Source organism: Nelumbo lutea, chromosome 5, assembly GCF_056320005.1.
Source record: "Nelumbo lutea isolate HS-2025 chromosome 5, American lotus-T2T, whole genome shotgun sequence".
Classification (NCBI taxonomy): Eukaryota; Viridiplantae; Streptophyta; class Magnoliopsida; order Proteales; family Nelumbonaceae; genus Nelumbo; species Nelumbo lutea.
The window spans coordinates 21,808,444-21,826,863 of NC_142688.1; the positions used below are offsets into that span (position 1 = coordinate 21,808,444).

The 18,420-nt window shown below is 37.0% G+C and overlaps 1 protein-coding gene across 4 annotated transcripts; it reads left to right on the forward strand.

Moving 5' to 3' along the window:
- Positions 1 to 2,259: 2,259 nt before the first annotated feature.
- LOC148850922 (GYF domain-containing protein) lies at positions 2,260 to 17,510 on the forward strand. 4 transcript variants are annotated; one of them, XM_088946828.1, is made up of 10 exons: positions 2,260 to 2,521; positions 7,635 to 7,723; positions 7,923 to 8,831; positions 8,911 to 9,031; positions 9,128 to 9,319; positions 9,496 to 10,320; positions 10,449 to 13,239; positions 15,674 to 15,867; positions 15,944 to 16,003; positions 16,938 to 17,510. In XM_088946828.1, the coding sequence occupies exons 1-10, from the start codon at positions 2,452 to 2,454 to the stop codon at positions 17,324 to 17,326; spliced, it is 5,640 nt and encodes a 1,879-aa protein (XP_088802954.1). In that variant the 5' UTR covers positions 2,260 to 2,451; the 3' UTR covers positions 17,327 to 17,510. The 4 variants fall into 4 exon arrangements, with proteins under 4 accessions (XP_088802954.1, XP_088802951.1, XP_088802952.1 ...); XM_088946825.1 differs by having other exon boundaries at positions 2,299 to 2,521; positions 16,941 to 17,510; XM_088946826.1 differs by having other exon boundaries at positions 2,299 to 2,521; positions 9,496 to 10,275.
- The last annotated feature ends 910 nt before the right edge of the window (positions 17,511 to 18,420 follow it).

Genomic DNA, 18,420 nt, shown 5'->3' on the forward strand with positions numbered 1-18,420 from the left:
CTTGGACAAACATCAATTTAACGTTTCATACATTAAGAAGCAAAATTTTAAGCTTCGGTAGAGTCTCAATGACATAGACATAACAACACATATCTTCGATATTCCAACTAGACAAGACTATGGGTATTGGGGAAATGTCAAGAAGACAGTTTTATCAAATAATAGGGAACTTCCATTTTAGGGCACTTATTGGTGACTCCAAAACCTCTTTATTTGCATTATACATTTTTTTTTTATTTGTAATCTTCCCAAACCGAGCCTTGGTGCCTATTTCTTTCAATTCACAATGAACTATCATACATCTCAATTAGCATCCGTTATTTTTTTCAAGTACAAATATTATACTAGCCATAGTTTTCAAGGGGAGAACCTAGGCGATTAGATGTGAAACTTAGGATAGTTTTTTAAAATAAAATAATATATATATATATATATATATATATATTCCTTGGGATCTATATCAATAAACAATAAATTTAACTATTGATTATTATATTATTCATCAAATAAGTATAACCCCCATGTCAAAAGATAGGAAATATACATATTTGTGTGAGAAAAAACATAAAGGCCCTGTTTTCTTTGTGGTAAGTTACTTATTTGAGTAAATTCAGTTATTTGGGTAAGTTTTTCCTAATATGCACTTACTTGGGTAACTGCATTTATCTATGTTCTTTTATTCCTTACATAAACAGGGAAATGGCCATTTTAACCATAAACATCAATTGTCAAAAGGGACATTTTTGTCCCATTCAAGTGTTGGCAATTTCCCCCTAGGTGGGAAAGTTATTTGCTAGAGATGAGTGTCACTTATCTGGGTAAGTGATACACATGAAAACAAACTTTCCCTGGTCACCACATAAATCTGAATAAATAACATGTGGAAACCAAAATCCCATCCACCAACATTCCCCCCTCTCAAAATCCAAAATAAGAACGCCCCAAAAAAAGGAAAGAAAAATATACAAGACATAGGATATTTGGTCGTAGAAGAAATAAGACCAAAAAGAAGAAAAAGTGGAGTTACTGATTATTTTTGTGTGTCATTTGAATCCAAACAAATAAAAAAATAATAAAAAGAAACTATCATATGAATAATAATACTGATACTAGCTATATACATATGATATGGATAATTAGTCTAATAAAATTTATTATATTAATATTAATAACATAAAGTAAAAATATACAAATATTATATGGTGTCCTATAGATAAATATTTAGGCATTTGGGCGAGGTGACCCTCCAGCTCCAAGAGCCCCTTATCCTTCACAAATATACCATTCTCACTAATAATGGATTGATCATAATATACCACATCAAACGAATCGGATCGGGTTCGAATGAGGATATATTTGAATTCGATATGACAATGTTCATGTCGGATCCGATCGGATATGATAGGACTCGATTTGAATTCTAATCATATAGATAAGTCAGATCTTCGGATATGAAACAATCTGATTTATTTTATTAAAAAATTAATAAAATATTAAAAAGAAAAATAAAATATATTAAGTTATAAATAATAAAAAACAAAATAATAATAATTTATTATTAAAGTATTAAATATACTAATTTATAAATTATTATTAAATAATTAATAAATTATACTAACTTATAAATTAATAAATTATTAATAAATCATTAAAAACAAAAGATACAAGTGTTTTTTAATTGTTTTCATCATATATGTACATACATATTTTTTATAAGAAATAAAATAACATAAAATATATATTTATAAATAAACAAACAACATATCGGATGGGATAGGGGTGATCCGAATCCGACCCGATGTCTGGTCGGATGAAGATAAAAAAGGGTGATCCGATCCATTTGCACCACTACGCAACTTCGACCGTAAGAAAGAGAGCAAGCATTCGCTGATCAAGAGAGAGAGAGAAGAGAAAGCACTGTCAGAGGGGGTCATGTTGGTGATTCTTGTATATAGTAGATAAAGATGAGTAACTCAACTCTTTACGTGCGAGAAGTGAAAACTCCTTAACAGGACAGGAGGTTTGTTTTGGGAAGATACCCTACGAGAAGTTAGGGTTACAACTTACGACTTACAAGTCGCCGAGTTCAGAAGCCGCATTTTAGTCACCTTAACATGCGCCGTTTGGGCGTATTGCGTATTCGCGATAAATATAAATGAATGAAAAAGAGGCGAAAATCGAAGAGTAAATCCATTACCCGGTGTAGCAGTGTTTTTGGTCAAACAACTCCGTCTGTTTGCTAACGTAAGCCGATTGGTGATATATTTTCAATCTATCCGCTTTTTTATCTTTGCTTTGCCCCCAAACCTATATTCCCCAACCCTCCTCGTCGTGTTCTCTCCTCCATCTCTCTCTCTCTCGTGCCTCCGAACAAAGCAGTCGAGAAAAAAAGGGTTTATTTATTTTTCCTTCGTTGGCGTCTCCGAGCTTCCGAACTCTCGTTCATCGATCATGGCGGATAGAAACAATGCTGATGCTCGCAATCATCTCTCTGTCAACACTCCTCAGCAGATCCCGAAAGGTGCTCTGTCTTCAAATTCGTTATCTTTTCCTACACACCTTTATTTTTTCCTCTACTCTTTATTTCCTGTCCGTGACCGTTTCTTTTGGAGCTAAGATTTTTCATCTGATTTTTGTATTTTCTTTATATATCTCTGGATTCGCATTAAAACCCTAGTTGCGCAAACAGATTTTTTTCAACTACTAATTTCGTTCTGTTAAGACCTAGATTATAGCCTGATGGCATTTCCAGGGTTCTAACTAGTTTAGTTTGTCTGTTTCTTTGAGGTTTCTCTGTTTAGTATTCGTATTATAAGTTTCTAACTAAATATTCTACCATTTTTGTTTCTTTTCCTTCATGCCGCACTTATTTTTGTTTATTTTTTTTTTTCCATTTCCTTCCTTTTCCATTTTTAGAGGTTTTGGTTATTTTTTCTCGTGTTGGATAATGCTATTTTTGTTCAACGGAAGTCGCTATCTCATGCTTGCTTTAGTTTAGCCTGTCGTCATGGTTTATTATCTTCCGATGGGCCTCAAGATGTTGTGCTCTCATTTCAATTTTACCAAGGTTACACTGAATCAGATGTATTGCTATCATCTAAAATGTTTAGATGCCGGGGCAGTTTTCTGTTTTACCTGTTGATGTAAAAAGTGCGAAACTGACTGCATATGGAAGCAATGTACTCTTTCCAAATTTATGCGCAGAAACGCATGCTTTTTTTTTTTGTGTATCAGGCTTCTTGCCAGCTCGATGACGGGCATTTCGTTGTTATGAACTGCCTGTGAGGCATCTGCTATTATTGAGTTTGGTCAGACTTAGGTTTTCTGGAGCCTATTATTGGGAACTCAATCCTTTTCCTTAGTTGAAAGTACAACCAAGAAATCTGTTACCTAGTACCCTAGCTCACGAGTCATGAGCAAAGTTGTGATAAGTTATGGCAGTTATCTCAGGTTCAAAATGCTTTTACCCTTAACCAGAATGATATGTTTCATGGTGTTTGGTGTTGTGGTGTTGCAATGCTTCAACTTAAATCATGACATTGGGAATTAAGAAATGATATGCTTTTGCACAAAAACAAACTGCACAGTAGTTTGTTATCGTTTCAAACATGTAGGTATCATTAAGTGCCAAATACAACAAATTGTCACTTAGCAAAATGGGGATATTTCACCAATATCGCCAAACATGTAGGCATAATTAAGTGCCAAATACAACAAATGTCTTTTTGATGTATGGTTTGCAATATTGGCGATTTTGGTGAAATATCCCCATTTTGCTATGTGGCAATATTAATTTTTATTTTTGTGAATCTTTTCTTTTCCCTGCAAACATCTCTGGTATTTTGCCAATATGTCAATGATTTTATTGATAGACTATATATTTAAGGTTTAAAATTTTTGAATATTATTAAAAACGATTAAAATATTTTCCTAAGAGAGCTATGGGGAGTTGCTGATATTTCAGATTCCATTAATAGACTATATAAACTTTTTGACATTTTGTTAAAATAATTATAATTAAAAAAAAACATTTTCCTAAAATGAACCACGGGGAATTGGTGATTGGATAATTAGCTTACCACTTTGATATTATTCACTTATTAAGTCACTATAATTCAAAAGAGAAAGTAAAATGCATATGACTACAAAAGAGTATTTTCAAATGAATCAAAACATATAGCAACTAAAGAAGGGAAAAAGTCAAAATGGCAAGTAATTAACATATTCAAGTCTCAACGTTCTCCTATTTGATTTATACAGTTATTTGTTATGGTTTTTTGAGCCTTAAATTTGCAATTATAATGATTCCTTGAAGGTTTAATAATTATTTCCATGTTTCTGGAAATCTTTCTTGATTTTTTAGATTTTCTAAATATGTCAGAAAAATTAGTGAACTCTGAAATTTCTCCATCTCTACATGGCAAAATGTCCATTGACGTCAAAATTGCTAACCATGTTTTGATGTTCCCTCAACACCTTGTGCATATAACACAATGCAAAATATGGTGTTACTCTTTCAAATAAAATATGCCCAATCAACTATAATTTTTGTACGTTAGAGTCAAATTGCCTAAATGGTGTTTACGTGGAATCAGAACAGGAACCAGTTTTTCCTCAGTTCAACTAAGTTGATGGTATGGTGCAAATTCGGTTGAATGGCCTCTATACTTTGACTGAGATGCCATACTGAAGGTAATAACTCCTTCTCCTCCATTAAGTCTACAACCATGGAATCATGCAGCTAGTGTCCTCTCTCAAGCCATGAGCAAGTTGGGATAAGCTGTGGTAGTTAACCATTGGGCGGAATGTTTTCATCAGTAAAGAAAGGGGTCAAATGAAACATTGGTTTTTAACATTTATCAATACAAAACAAAACAAGAAATCTTGGTTTTAGTGGTCAACCTTGCCAGCGCTTGGAATGACTTTTTTTCCCAATTCAATTGTGTGGGTGATATAAGTTCGGTTGAATGACCTCTACCCAATTTATCGATTGATATACCATCCTGCATTGCTATTTTTGCTTCTCAAATTGGTATCCTAGGGTTTTTATCCTAGTTTGATCAAAGTCAACAAAAACTTTAAAATTATCTCTGGCAGGTAATGTTTTTAGATGTAAATGATGATCTTTTTAAGTAAAGCGTGAGCTTCACATGATTTCTTCTTCTTCTTCAAATCAGACAGGATAATGGATTTGATCTCCTTCTGGAGTTAAAACTTTGCATCCACAGTTATTTACTGACTGCTTGAGTTGATTTCCAATATTGCTGTCATTCGGTGGCAGTGCATCTAATGAAGATATATGGTATAGGTGGAACTTTAAATATACCTACCAGATGTTGTTTTTTAGATTGGAATGTTGGTTTTTGGAAGCGAGGCATGTGCTAAATATGAGTTCTTTTTCTTCCTCTTTTATACAGTTTGGCCAAGACAATTGGTTTGTTCTCTTATTGGAATTAGAACATTTCATCTATGGTTGTTACCTATATGATTGTATATTGTAAGTTGTTTTATGGTTGTGACTGCTATAGTTGATTTTTAATATATCTTCTGTAACAGCGCATTGAATGAAATGTTTATTGGCACACGTGAAACTTTTCTATTGGAATATATGAAAGTATCTGATACTTTTGGGGGTCTCTATGGATGGATATAAATGCATGAGTTTTAGCCAAATAAGTTGTGCTTGAATAAAAATGTTCACTTGAGGCTTGAGTACCCCCACTTTGATAACGGCACGGATGAGCTTTAGATGAAATTATTCTTCTAATCTTCTCAAATGGTTGTGAGAATTGATTTGTCAATGTAATATATTCATGTCTTCAGCAGTAAGCCACAGGTATTAACAAGTATATGAAGAAGAAAAATAGACGAAGCGGAATTAATTCTTCAATAGATGTTGGTTACGGTAGAAATAGAAAAAAAAGGAAATTCTTATTCACATCTTAGCAGAAAAAAATATAATAGAGTGTTGTTTACAAGACCTGTTAACATTCTTTTGTAGACCGATAAGAAACCAAAAAAGCAACAAGATGCATCAAGCATCAATGGTTGTCTGGCTCCATCCTCCATCAAGGAGAAGTAAACCTTCCGTCATTAGACCAAATGGGAAAGGGAGAAAAGCAAGGGTATAAGGCAGTATTCCCATTTGAATAGGAAGAACCAATAAAAAGAATCTTTTCTCATCATTCCATGTGAATCTAAGTACCGTGCAAGTTGGTTGTGTAATGTGTATTGATGACTAAAAGGTTCAAGATTCTATTATTTCATTCTGTTAATGGCACATAGTATCTCAAATCTGATTTGAGGCCAACAAATAGGATTGCATAATTGGGATCGCATTCAGATATTAATTAGATTGGTTTCATATATATATACACACATTTAAGTTACCAATAAAAAACATGATTGCTTTACTGAATCCGTGATATTACCAAAGGAGGGAAGAACTGTATGACCTTTGCAAATCTAGGCAAATATCCAATCCAAACCTGACATGTATGTTTTGATCAATAACTGTAAATTTCATTAAAGAAGAAGTTTACAAAGGAGGGAAGCTAAAGTGTCTTAACTCCCCAAATCCAAACCTGATATGTTGGCTGCACCATCTAGGCCTTGCCATTGCCCCAACTAGGGGTGCTCATGGTTCAGTAAACCAAACTGTGGGCATATTTTTGAACTGAACCGATCCCACAGGTTTTTGCCATATGCCAAACCAAAACTGAACTAAATCAATCGGTTGATCGGTCAGTTTTTGACCAGTTTGGTTCTTTGGTCTTTTGGTTTTCTCATATTGATAATATATACTTCAAATACATGTGTAAATATATAGTATAAGTACTATAAATATATATAATATAATATATTATAAATAATGTCTAATATATAATAAATTGTAATATGTATATTATATTATAAATGCTATAAATGATATATGATATAATTTATTAAATATATAATGATATAATTTATATATACTATATAATATATACAACTGTACACACACACACACACACACACACACACACATATATATATATATATGTGTGTATATGTATGTATATATATACATATCGGTTTTCCTGTGTTTTATTAGCACCCCAGCCAAAAACCTTTTCTTTTTTATGTTTGGGCCTAGCTTTAACAACTTGTCACCTACATTATGCCTTGGGAAGACTGTTGACGTATGATTCATGAGATGACTTGTATTCTAGATTTCTAGTATATATGTTATTATTACTTGTTTGTGCTGTTATGCGAGATTTGATGAGAAAATAAAAGATAATAGAAGAAAAGAAAGAAGAGAAAGAAGCGTTTGAGGGAGCAAAAAGAATAATGGGTGCCTCTCTACTATTTATATTTATGTGATGTTGTACAAATTTATCAAAATACCCTGGTTGTGTAACCCAAGAATAACATTTATATTTCATCAGTATGCACCCCTTTTTTATATTCTCTGTTTTAATTCATCTGTCCCAAGACATTCTTAAATACAGTATCATGTCTTTCTCCTTTTCAAATGGAAGGGAAAATTTCAAATACTTGTGGCAACTGGTTGCTTCCTTGCTTCTTTTTACCATATGTTTTTTTTTTTTAAATATCTTTAATGTATTCATTCTTCTGCTTGGTTTCTGCAGATGTGCAAGCATCTGATAACCCTATCCCTCTTTCACCTCAGTGGCTTTTGCCTAAGCCTGGGGAGAATAAGCTGGGAATAGTAGCTGGGGTAAGTTACTCAACTGGTTGCCATAAATTATGATGCCTTCTGAAATCCGCAACATGTATAGATTTTAGCTTGAAGAAGTTGTAGCTATTATCTGTTTTCAGATGTTGAGATGCGTACCATTCCTTTCTCTGTGGTTTGTGTAACTACTTTTTTGCTTAATACTGCTTCATAGTATGTATTCTGTTTGTTTGCCATACAGGAATCACATGTCAGTTCAGTTCCAGGTTATACCAGTTGTGCAGATGGCTCAAAAACATCAGGAAATGGAGAGGAAATACATGATATTGAAAAGAAAAGGGATGTTTTCAGGCCATCCTTGCTTGATGCAGAATCTGGTCGTCGTGACCGCTGGCGTGATGAGGAACGAGATACTAATTCCTTGATCCGCAGAGATCGTTGGAGGGAGGGGGAGAAAGATGTTGGTGATACCCGCAAGATGGATAGGTGGATGGAAAACCCTTCTAATAGACATTCCGGGGAAGCACGTCGTGGCCCATCTGAACGGTGGATTGATTCAAGTAACAGGGAAAGTAATTATGAGCAACGCCGAGAGAGCAAATGGAACACACGTTGGGGGCCTGAAGATAAGGAGTCGGACAGTTGGCGTGAGAAGTGGCTAGATTCTAACAGAGATGGTGAGATGTCTCGTGATAAAGGATTGCCTCATCTGACTAATCATGGAAAGGAGGACCGGGAGGGGGATTATTATCGGCCATGGCGATCAAACTCCTCCCAGAGTAGAAGCAGAGGAGAGCCTTATCACCAAACTTTAACATCTAACAAGCTTTCTCCTGCTTTTGGCTACAGCAGGGGGCGAGGGGAAAATTCTCCTTCAAACTCATCTGTTGGACGTGGAAGGGTCAGCTCTGTGGGAAGTACCGTGAGCAGTATTTCTTATTCTCATTCTTCGGGTTTTGTGTCAGATAAGGGTGAAAGTGTCCATGGAGAGCTATCCCCTTTACGATATAGTAAGGACAAATTACTAGATGTATACAGGATGACTGATGTAAACACAAAGCCATTAGATGGGTTTATAGAAGTACCTTCTCTTACACAGGCAGAACCACTGGAGCCCCTGGCATTTTTTGCACCTACTTCAGAGGAACTGGTAATCTGGGTTATATTTTTTTTTAGCAAGGATTGTACAGTTATTAGTGGTTGATTTAATTGCATTTCTTCTTGAATAGGCTATCTTGAAAGGAATTGATAAGGGGGATATAATAACTAGTGGTACTGCTTCAATTTCTAAAGATGGATCTGTTGGACGGAATTCAACAGACTTGGTACAATCAAGACGAACCATGTTTGGTAATGCATTTATTCATGAAACACGTACAAGCATCTCTATGTAGTAGTTTGTGAAATTTTGTTCACATTGATTTATTTGGTGTACTTTTTAAGCAGGTAGTAGAGAAGATTTACCATCTGAAAATGATGATTGTAAAGATGACAGCACTGACAACTCAAAAGGTGTGCACTTGGATTATTCTGAGAGTGCTTCACATGAAAAGCTAAGGCATCAATTTGAGTCTGAGTCAAAGTCAGAAACAACTCAGAACCTTCATGCATGCCGTGATAACAGATTTAATGTAGAAGGTGCTGTATTTATGACGCCCATTTTGATATCCAAGCAATATGCATTGGAATCACATATTCTTCATATGCTATGCACTTTGTTGGTTTCTTAAATACAATGATGACAAATGCCTTTTGTAAGTAGTTACCTGCTGAGCCCATTTTTCTCACATATCTTTTAGGTGTTCCTTGTGCAGTGTTTAGGGAAGACGGTGATCCCAACAGGAAGGTTGATGAGGTTGGAGTTGGCAGGGAGGGGAGTGTTCAGGCTAATTCTTTTGTTAACCCAGGCATCCCATGGAGATCTCAGTCTCTGGGAGAATCCACACGTATGCCCTCACATGGTTGGAGAGATTTCCCAGCTGAGGTTAGGTCAAAATCCTCTGACATGGGATGGTCACATCCACAGAAGGATCGGGATACTGAATGGGAGAATAATTCTGCACATCCATTGTCTTACCATAAGGATGAACCACACTGGCAAGTTGGTGAAAGTTTTCACAAGGATATTGGCCGGGATTCCATGATTAAAAGGCAACCTTCTGAAGTACTGGACAGAGAGCGGGAAGCTAGAAAATTGCTGTCACAGCCACCCCCAGAGGAGTTATCCCTGTACTACAAAGATCCACAAGGCGAAATTCAAGGTCCTTTCTCTGGTCTTGATCTTATTGGGTGGTTTGAAGCTGGATATTTTGGAATAGATTTGCAGGTTCGCCTTGCAAATGCTTCACCTGACACTCCTTTCTCATTGCTTGGGGATGTCATGCCACATTTACGAGCAAAAGCAAGGCCTCCACCAGGCTTTAGTGCTCCAAAACAGAATGACATTTCAGAAACATTAAATAGGCCAAAGTTTAGTAGCCTTGGAAAGCTTCATGCTGGTTCGGGTGAGACTGATATTGCAAAGAATGAACCAAGGAACAGGCAGGAGTCGATGACTGAGGCTGAGAATAGGTTTTTGGAGTCACTGATGTCTGGTAATGTTAGCAGTTCTCCACTGGAGAAATTTTCTTTATCTGAAGGTTCGCTTTTGCCTAAAACTCTGGTGTTACAAGATGTGGCATGCAAGAAGCTTTTATTATTGATTTTGCTTCATAAAACTTGTTTTTGTGCAGCTGTCTTACTTTAGTGGTGGTGTTTTGTTTTTTAGGCATGCAGGGATTTATCGGAAATAACTCTGGTGGTGTGCCTCCTACAGGAGTTGAAGGTTTAAGTGACCTAAATTACCTTTTGGCCCAGAGAACGCCATTGGATCAGCAAATGCCTCTATCCAATCCTCATACATATTGGCCAGGGAGAGATGCACCGTCCATGTTACCAAAAGCAGAAATTATCCCTGATTCTCCTTTGCCACATTCAAAGCTTCATCCTTCGATGGTTGACAACCCTCATAAAATTCCTCATCTTCAGAATGTAGACTTGTTATCTGTGCTACAAGGTTCGTCTGACAAGTCACCTTCTGCTGTCAATAATGGAGTTATTGGTTGGTCAAATTTTCCTGTCCAAGGTGGTTTGGAGATGCGTCAGGATAAGATGGATTTGCATCATAATCAGAATTTCCCTCAGCAAGCTGCATATGGGATTCAACAGCAGAGACTGCAGCAACAGAATCAACCATCTTTATCAGGTATTATTGTTCAAACTGCAGATCATCCTTCTGGGATCATAACCCCGGATAAATTACTCTCTTCTGGACTTCCTCAAGATCAGCAGATGTTAAATATATTACAACAGCAGTACCTGTTATCCCAACTTCAGTTACAATCCCAGCCACCTGTTCCCACACAATTGTCGCTGCTGGAGAAATTTTTGTTACTTAAGCAACAACAAAAACAGGAACAACAGCAGCAGCTTTTGCGGCAGCAACAACACTTGCTTTCTCAGGTTCTGTCTGAGCATCAGTCTCGCCATCACTTTGGGGATCCATCTTTTGTAAATATACCTGTGGGTGCAATGCCAGCAGGAAATGCGTCTGCTGATCATGGTGGGCTTCGGTCTCCGCATGAGATGTTTCTGATTAACCCACAGATACCTGTTCCCAATTTACAGGATGTTCAGACATCTAACTTTGCAACATTGCCTTCACAAGTTTCACATGATGTTGGTTACAGCAGTTCTGATGCATCTTCTCTACTCTTGCCACACCAGATTTTTGATGGTACAAACTCTCCCAAAGGTTGGAGTGCTACTTTGCCAGAACGGGTTGATGACATTCAACAAACTGACTCTCAGGTGGTTCAAGGGATGATTGATGATGGTTCCCCCTCAATGGAGATGATAGAAAAGCCTTTGAAGGAGCCTCCTCTTATGCATGGGGATATTTCAGACATCTGTGCTGATGTGACTCAAGAGCAGTCATTGCAGAATATGCATGGAACTGATGAACCTGTCACTATTCTTAGCACTGAAAGCTATGCAAATTCTGTACCTGCAGTTTGCCCAGGAACTCATCCTGTTGTACCACCTTCATGCACTGACAAGGATGAAGTATCCATGGCTGAACAAAACAATGATGTGAAGGTTCTGGTGTTGGATCTTCCTGAAGAACCTCAGGCTCAGAAAGAACAAGGTGAAAATGAATCTCCTAAGATAAAAGAAGTAAAAGGTGCTGAAGTACGTGAAACAAAGAAAAATTCTGAAAAGAAGTCTAGAAAGCAAAAGGCGGCAAAAGCACAATCTTCATCGGAGCAAACAAAGGGAATACCCAAGGTATCTCTTTCACCACAGTTGAAGCAATGTGAAAATGAGGGAAAACACTTGATGGACGCAAAATCTGAAGGGCACACGGATGCACAAGAAAAACTTAATGGAATTTCCTCAACTAAAACAGGTGATGCTAGAAATGGGACACCTACTCTAGAAACATTGGGTTCTCAGGAAGTTAAAAGCTCATTACCCAGAAGCATTTCTACTAATGAAGTTCAATCCGTTGAAAGCAAGTGTGAACCAAGAAACATTGAACCTGTGCCTTTGCAGAGTACACAAATGAATTCAAGTCATCGAACATGGAAACCTGCTCCTGGTGTAAAGCCAAAGTCACTCTTGGAGATTCAACAGGAAGAGCAACGGAAGGCACAAATAGAAATAGTTGCTTCTGAGATCGTGACACCTGTTATCTCCATGAGTTCTTCAACTGCTTGGGCTGGGGTTGTCACCAATACTGAGCCTAAAATTGTTAAAGATAACCATCAAGATGCTACTAGTGCACAACCTGTTACTGGGAGATCTGAAGGTGCTACAAATTTGAAGAGCAAGAAGAGCCAGTTACATGATCTGTTGGCAGAAGAAGTTTTGGCAAAATCTAATGAGACAGCTATGGAGGTGTCTGATAATCTCTCTAATCTGCCTTCACTACCTGGTACTACCACTCAAGTTGATTCAGTAGATGACAATGACTTTATTGAAGCTAAGGACACTAAAAAGAACCGCAAGAAGTCTGGAAAGGGGAAGGGTGTAGGAGTTAAGGCCTCGGCTACTGTTGCTTCCCTTGATGTTTCTGTTGCATCAAGTCCTGTTGAGAAAGCAAGAAATTCTCGTCAGGTACAACTGGAAAAGGATGTACTGCCTGCTCTACCAATAGGCCCTTCTTTGGGAGATTTTGTCTTTTGGAAAGGGGAGGCCACAAACCCTGCACCAGCTCCAGCTTGGTCTACTGACACAGGGAAGCTTACTAAGCCTACATCCTTAAGGGACATCCTGAAAGAGCAAGAAAAAAAGGCATCTTCAGTTCAACACCAGACCCAGATTCCAACTCCCCAGAAACAACAGTCAACCCGGAGCACTCGCGGAAATGGATCTTCATGGTCACTTTCTGGATCATCTCCATCTAAGGTTGCATCTCCCATACAGACCAATTCCTATGCTTTGTCCCAGTCAAAGTCTAAGGTGGAAGATGATCTATTCTGGGGTCCTCTTGATCAATCAAAGCATGAGCCCAAACAGTATGTTTTGGAACTCTTTCTACATTTATTTTCTCTGACTACCTTATGGTATCCCTAGTGTTTATTCTGTCTATATGGTTTGTTGTCTTGGGTGCTTTCAAAGATGTCATTATATTTTTATCAGGCTGCATCTAGGTGAAAGGACTTCAGTGACATCATTGTCATTGTTCCTGTTATAAATCCCCCTTTGACTGAAAGGACTTCAGTGACATCATTGTCATTGTTCTTGTTATAAATCCCCCTTTCTCTTGTGATCATTACTTAAATATAATCTGTTTATTTTAAAGTTATGGGTGGAATTTACTATAATATGATGATTGGTTTTCATGAATTTCTGTATAACATAATTGAGACTAGAGACTTCTCTCTGGTTCTCATTTCCATACCTTCCATTTGCCTACTTAGAAGGCAATAATATGCTTGATTATTATCATCTTTACTATATGATGTTGCATGTTGGTAAATGCCTTGGTCTGACATCAAAACGACAACCACCTCAAAACCTTTTTTTAATAAATAACCACCTCGAAACTTCTGTCCATTTGTTTTCTTCTCTCCCTACTTATTTCTTTCTAACCTCCCTCTTTTCTTTTTATTGATATAATCTATTAAGATAAAAAAAGAAAAAGTACAAGAATGGTGATGATAAATCACCAAGAAGATCCAGGTATTTAACAATCAATTTCCCTATCCTAAAGAAAACTCATACAATCCAAATCTCATCATGAAGTTCTTGATCCCTAGTAAATTAAGTGTCCCAAAAGTAATGATCAACCCCCACATTTACGGTAAATGAAAACAACAAGAAATACCTTTGTAAAATGAAATCTAACCTTCTTCTTTTTAAGGAATGTGCAATGTAAGAGCTCTTTCCAGTCCCAAAGTAGCACTTAATATCTCCCTACACTTCCATAAACCAAGCCATCATTATTTTTCTATTCATACCCCACCCTGCATATCAGTCCACCTTTGTAGATTCTGAATCTTTATGGCCATATTTGGTTTCAAAGGAATTATTAGAATTGGGAAGGTCGGGGAAAAACCTAAGAAAATTATTAGATTTCACAGATTTTAACAATCTCTCTCTTGCACGTATGTGCCCTAACTTCAAAAATATTTTCCTTGCACACTCTTTCCCCCTTTTAACACCCAAATGCTTCACTACTTGAATCTCTCTATCTACTGCATTAGTCTCAATTTTTTATCTATCTGAACACTTGTCCATTGTGCAGGCACCACTCATATATTTTTGATCTAATTCTATTCCTCCTTATGATTCTGAAACCTGAACACTTCTCTGAAATTTTTGCTTACTGCACAAAAGTTTTCTTCTGAAGCTCTTATTCTGAATAACCTCGCATATGTCCATTCCTTTGAGCATGTAATAGTGTTTTTGTCCATATTCAAATTTTCCCTTCGGGAGCCTTGTCTATTTCACCCACCATATACCTTTTAGTCCCAGAATTTCCTCTCTTAGTTTAAAATTATTGACCAAGAACTTCCATTCACCGTTCCCCTTGGCCTGGAAAAAGCTCTAGAGATATGCATCAACTAACTAGTTTTAGATCCATTCATTATTTATCCAACTGAGTCATTGACTAATCTCTCTCTCTCTCTCTCACTCTCTCTCACACACACAGACATACATGTAAATGCACACGCCACTCAACAAGTGCACTATGTAGTGCATATTTGTGGCATTCATGATGGACTTGATAAATTTACTAAGATCACTATACATCTCTGACCTGCATAATAAAACTTCAAATGGGAGAAAGTAGCTCTTGTCACACTGTATCCTACTCAATATAAAGGATTCGAAGGCCTAATATGCCTGGTTGCTAGGAGTTACTATCACGGAACAAAATCAAAATTGGTTTGGACGGATGATTCACCCGCTTTTGCATGGTCAAAGAATGTGGAGATTTGTTGGGATGTCTTTATCAGGTGGCTGTTGTCATCTCATTCAGATTTTGTGCATCTGGATAGATTAACTTTTCACAGGATCTTTAGATGAATTTACTGAATGGTGGACAAGACTATGGATTTTTGTTTTAGAGCATATTCTATCATAAGGACTTGCTACAAAGTTGTGATAAAAGTGTATTTGGAAGCAATGACTCATTTTGAGTTGATACCTAGATTATTCATGTTCTTTCAAACTTGGTGCAGCATATTCCTGCATGTGGTTGAACTCTAGTTATTGTATTCCTTCTGACCACATTCTTTTTGATCAGTAATCCCTTCTGCAGCTTTTGATACTGCTATCATCTGTCATAGTAGTTTCATCATTCAAATATCCTTTTTATGCCAACAAATAGGAGCTTGTGGAATTTGGTGCTCCTCAATTTTAATGCTTGTGGCTCTCTTTTGTGACCACTTAAGTTTGCTGTTCTACTCAGTCTAATTAGTTTCTTGTATTTCTTGTGGCCAGGTCAGATTTCCCATCTCTAGAAAAACAGAGCAGTTGGGGATCAAAGAACACTCCTGTAAAAGGAACTGTGGGAGGGTCATCAACTCGCCAGAAGTCCTCTGTTGGCAGACCTACAGACAGTGCTCTTTCATCCTCGCCTTCTGTTTCTCAGTCATCCCTAAAAGGGAAGAGAGACAACATAAACAAGCATTCAGGTGGGCCTCTTAAGCATGCATACCCTATTTATTCAAGAACTTCACTTATCTCTTGGGATTCAATAATGTTTTGCAGAGGCGATGGACTTCAGAGATTGGTGTGAGAGTGAATCTGTTAGGCTTACTGGCACAAAGGGTATTTTCTTATTAATCCCCAGTTTTTATTTATTTATTTTTCAAGTGTTTGCATTTTTCAATTGATTACTGCCATAAGCAAGGATGTGAGAAAACTTGTAGAATGATGTTGTCCCTGGTAGTGACCTACTCAAACCCTTCACATTATAGAAGAATGTAGGGTGTTCTGATGCAAAATTAAGTGTTGTTGGTAAACTATGGTTGTGTTTGGTACTACTGATGTTTCTACCTCAAATTTTGGGTTGATCAATACAAATTGGCATAGAACCATTATTTAAGGCTGTTTATAGTTGAAACAAAAATACCCTTAAAAGCATGTTTTGGACTGATCATTGGCGTTTATAATTGAAATGTCAGATTGAAGTTTCTTTTTCTTGGGGGGTTAAGTATAATCATTATAGCATACGTGACCCTCATCTATGATGTGACAACACATTACTAATTTATATTGATCAACCGAAAACGTTTCAGGCAGGAAAAGCCCATGGTACCAAACACAACCTATGGCTGTTATGGTGGTGCAGGACTTGACTGTGCACGTTTCACAGACTGCCTGACCAGTCCCAACCTTTAGCTGTTGATTCAACTTTGATCAACTGCCTGAAAGCATTGACATGAAGTCAAGAATCTAGAGTTACCCTGACATTGGTTGTTAATGATGGGCATTCTTTGACAGACTGCAAAACTGCTCAAGACATCCCCCCTGGCCAGAAATCAAACAACCTAATTTATCACTTTTGGTAAATCTGATGGTTAGACTTCATCCAGTTGAACGTATGCTTGTCATGGATATTGCCGAACTTGTAAACCAGAGATCACTGATGGATATTATCCAATCCTGGGCTTCAACTGAGAGGCTCACTGGTTTTTAGTTTTGCTTTCTTTTATCCTGTTTTCTTCTCTAAATACTTTTTTTTTTGTGATTTACTTGTTAGCAGATACAAGTTTCCTGGAATTTTGTTTGAAGCAACCAACACCAGAAGCCGAGACACTATTGATAGAAAACCTTGGCTCATTTGATCCTGACCATGAGTTTATAGACAGGTTCCTCAATTACAAGGAGCTCTTACCAGCGGATGTGCTTGAGATTGCTTTCCAATCTCGGAATGATAGAAAATTGACTGGGTTTGGTGCTGCAGATGTAAATACTGACAGTGCAGGACTTGGGGACATTGAGGCAGATATGGCGGCAAGTCTTGATGGGTCAACCAAAGGAGGGAAGAAAAAGGGGAAGAAAGGGAAGAAAGTGAGCCCATCAGTTTTAGGGTTTAATGTTGTTAGTAACCGCATCATGATGGGTGAGATTCAGACTGTTGAAGATTAGAAGTGGTCCATAGGCATTTGTAAATACATTGTCTTCAAAAATCTGTAAAGGTTCATTTACGAATTTTTTTTGGCCCTCGTTTATAGAGAAGCAGGCACTGAGTTTTCAGCTCACGCGGTTTTGTGGAGTAATATTTATATAATTAGAGCCCATGTGATTTGGTTGTTTATTAACGAAAGAAAAAGGCTTAGCAAGGCCCATCAGAATCAGATAAACGACAATTTTCATAGTTTTCCTTCGCAAGGCCAATCCGGAATCTGCTTTACAAGTTAATATGATAATTGTAGACTTGTAGTAGTATAGATGTTTAGTTGTACGATAGTTTCCTTTTTTGCGTCAATTGTTGGTCAATTTTGAATATTTATGTTGAATTCAGCGGAAAGCATTATTTATGTTGATCAATTTGCCGTCTGCTTGATTTAATCCGGCAAGATATGATGACCGAAGGAAGCAGGACTTTGGATTTCTTACACGATGTGGGGTGTTTTGGATTTCCTCCTCACAAAAATAGTTTTTTATACTCGCCTCACAGCCCTTGCAGCGCACACTGGTAATTAAACAAGAACGTTGGTTGTTTACAATGAATATTTTTTCTTCGGTATGATAAAAGTATCTTACAATGAACATTTCTTCTTCGGTATGATAAAAGTATCACCAAGACATTTTTATTTTTTAGAAACCCTTTGACCAATTTTGAAAAAATGTTTTTTCGAATAGGTTCTTTTTTTTATCGATCACAGAATGTTCGTTTTATTAGATTATAAAAATTGTGAAACTTTGAGTAAGAAGGAAAGTTAAAAAGTGGTTCAAAACAAAATATCTTTAAGCACCCCTTGCTTTTGCCGAAAAGGTTCTTTCCACTTACAAGTTGGTTTTATGAGGCTGATACGTGCTGGACGCAGTGCAGAGTAAACTTCTCACGTGTGTGTTGATAGTCTAGCCCACAGGTTATTAAACCTTGATAGCTAATGTTTTCATAGAAGATTCCATTTCATCCAATCACAATTAGCATTTCATCTCCTTTGATATTGAATATTGATTGTTCAGGGTTTTAGGGGAATAGGGGTGGTACACCAAGTTTCAGAGTTACGGAT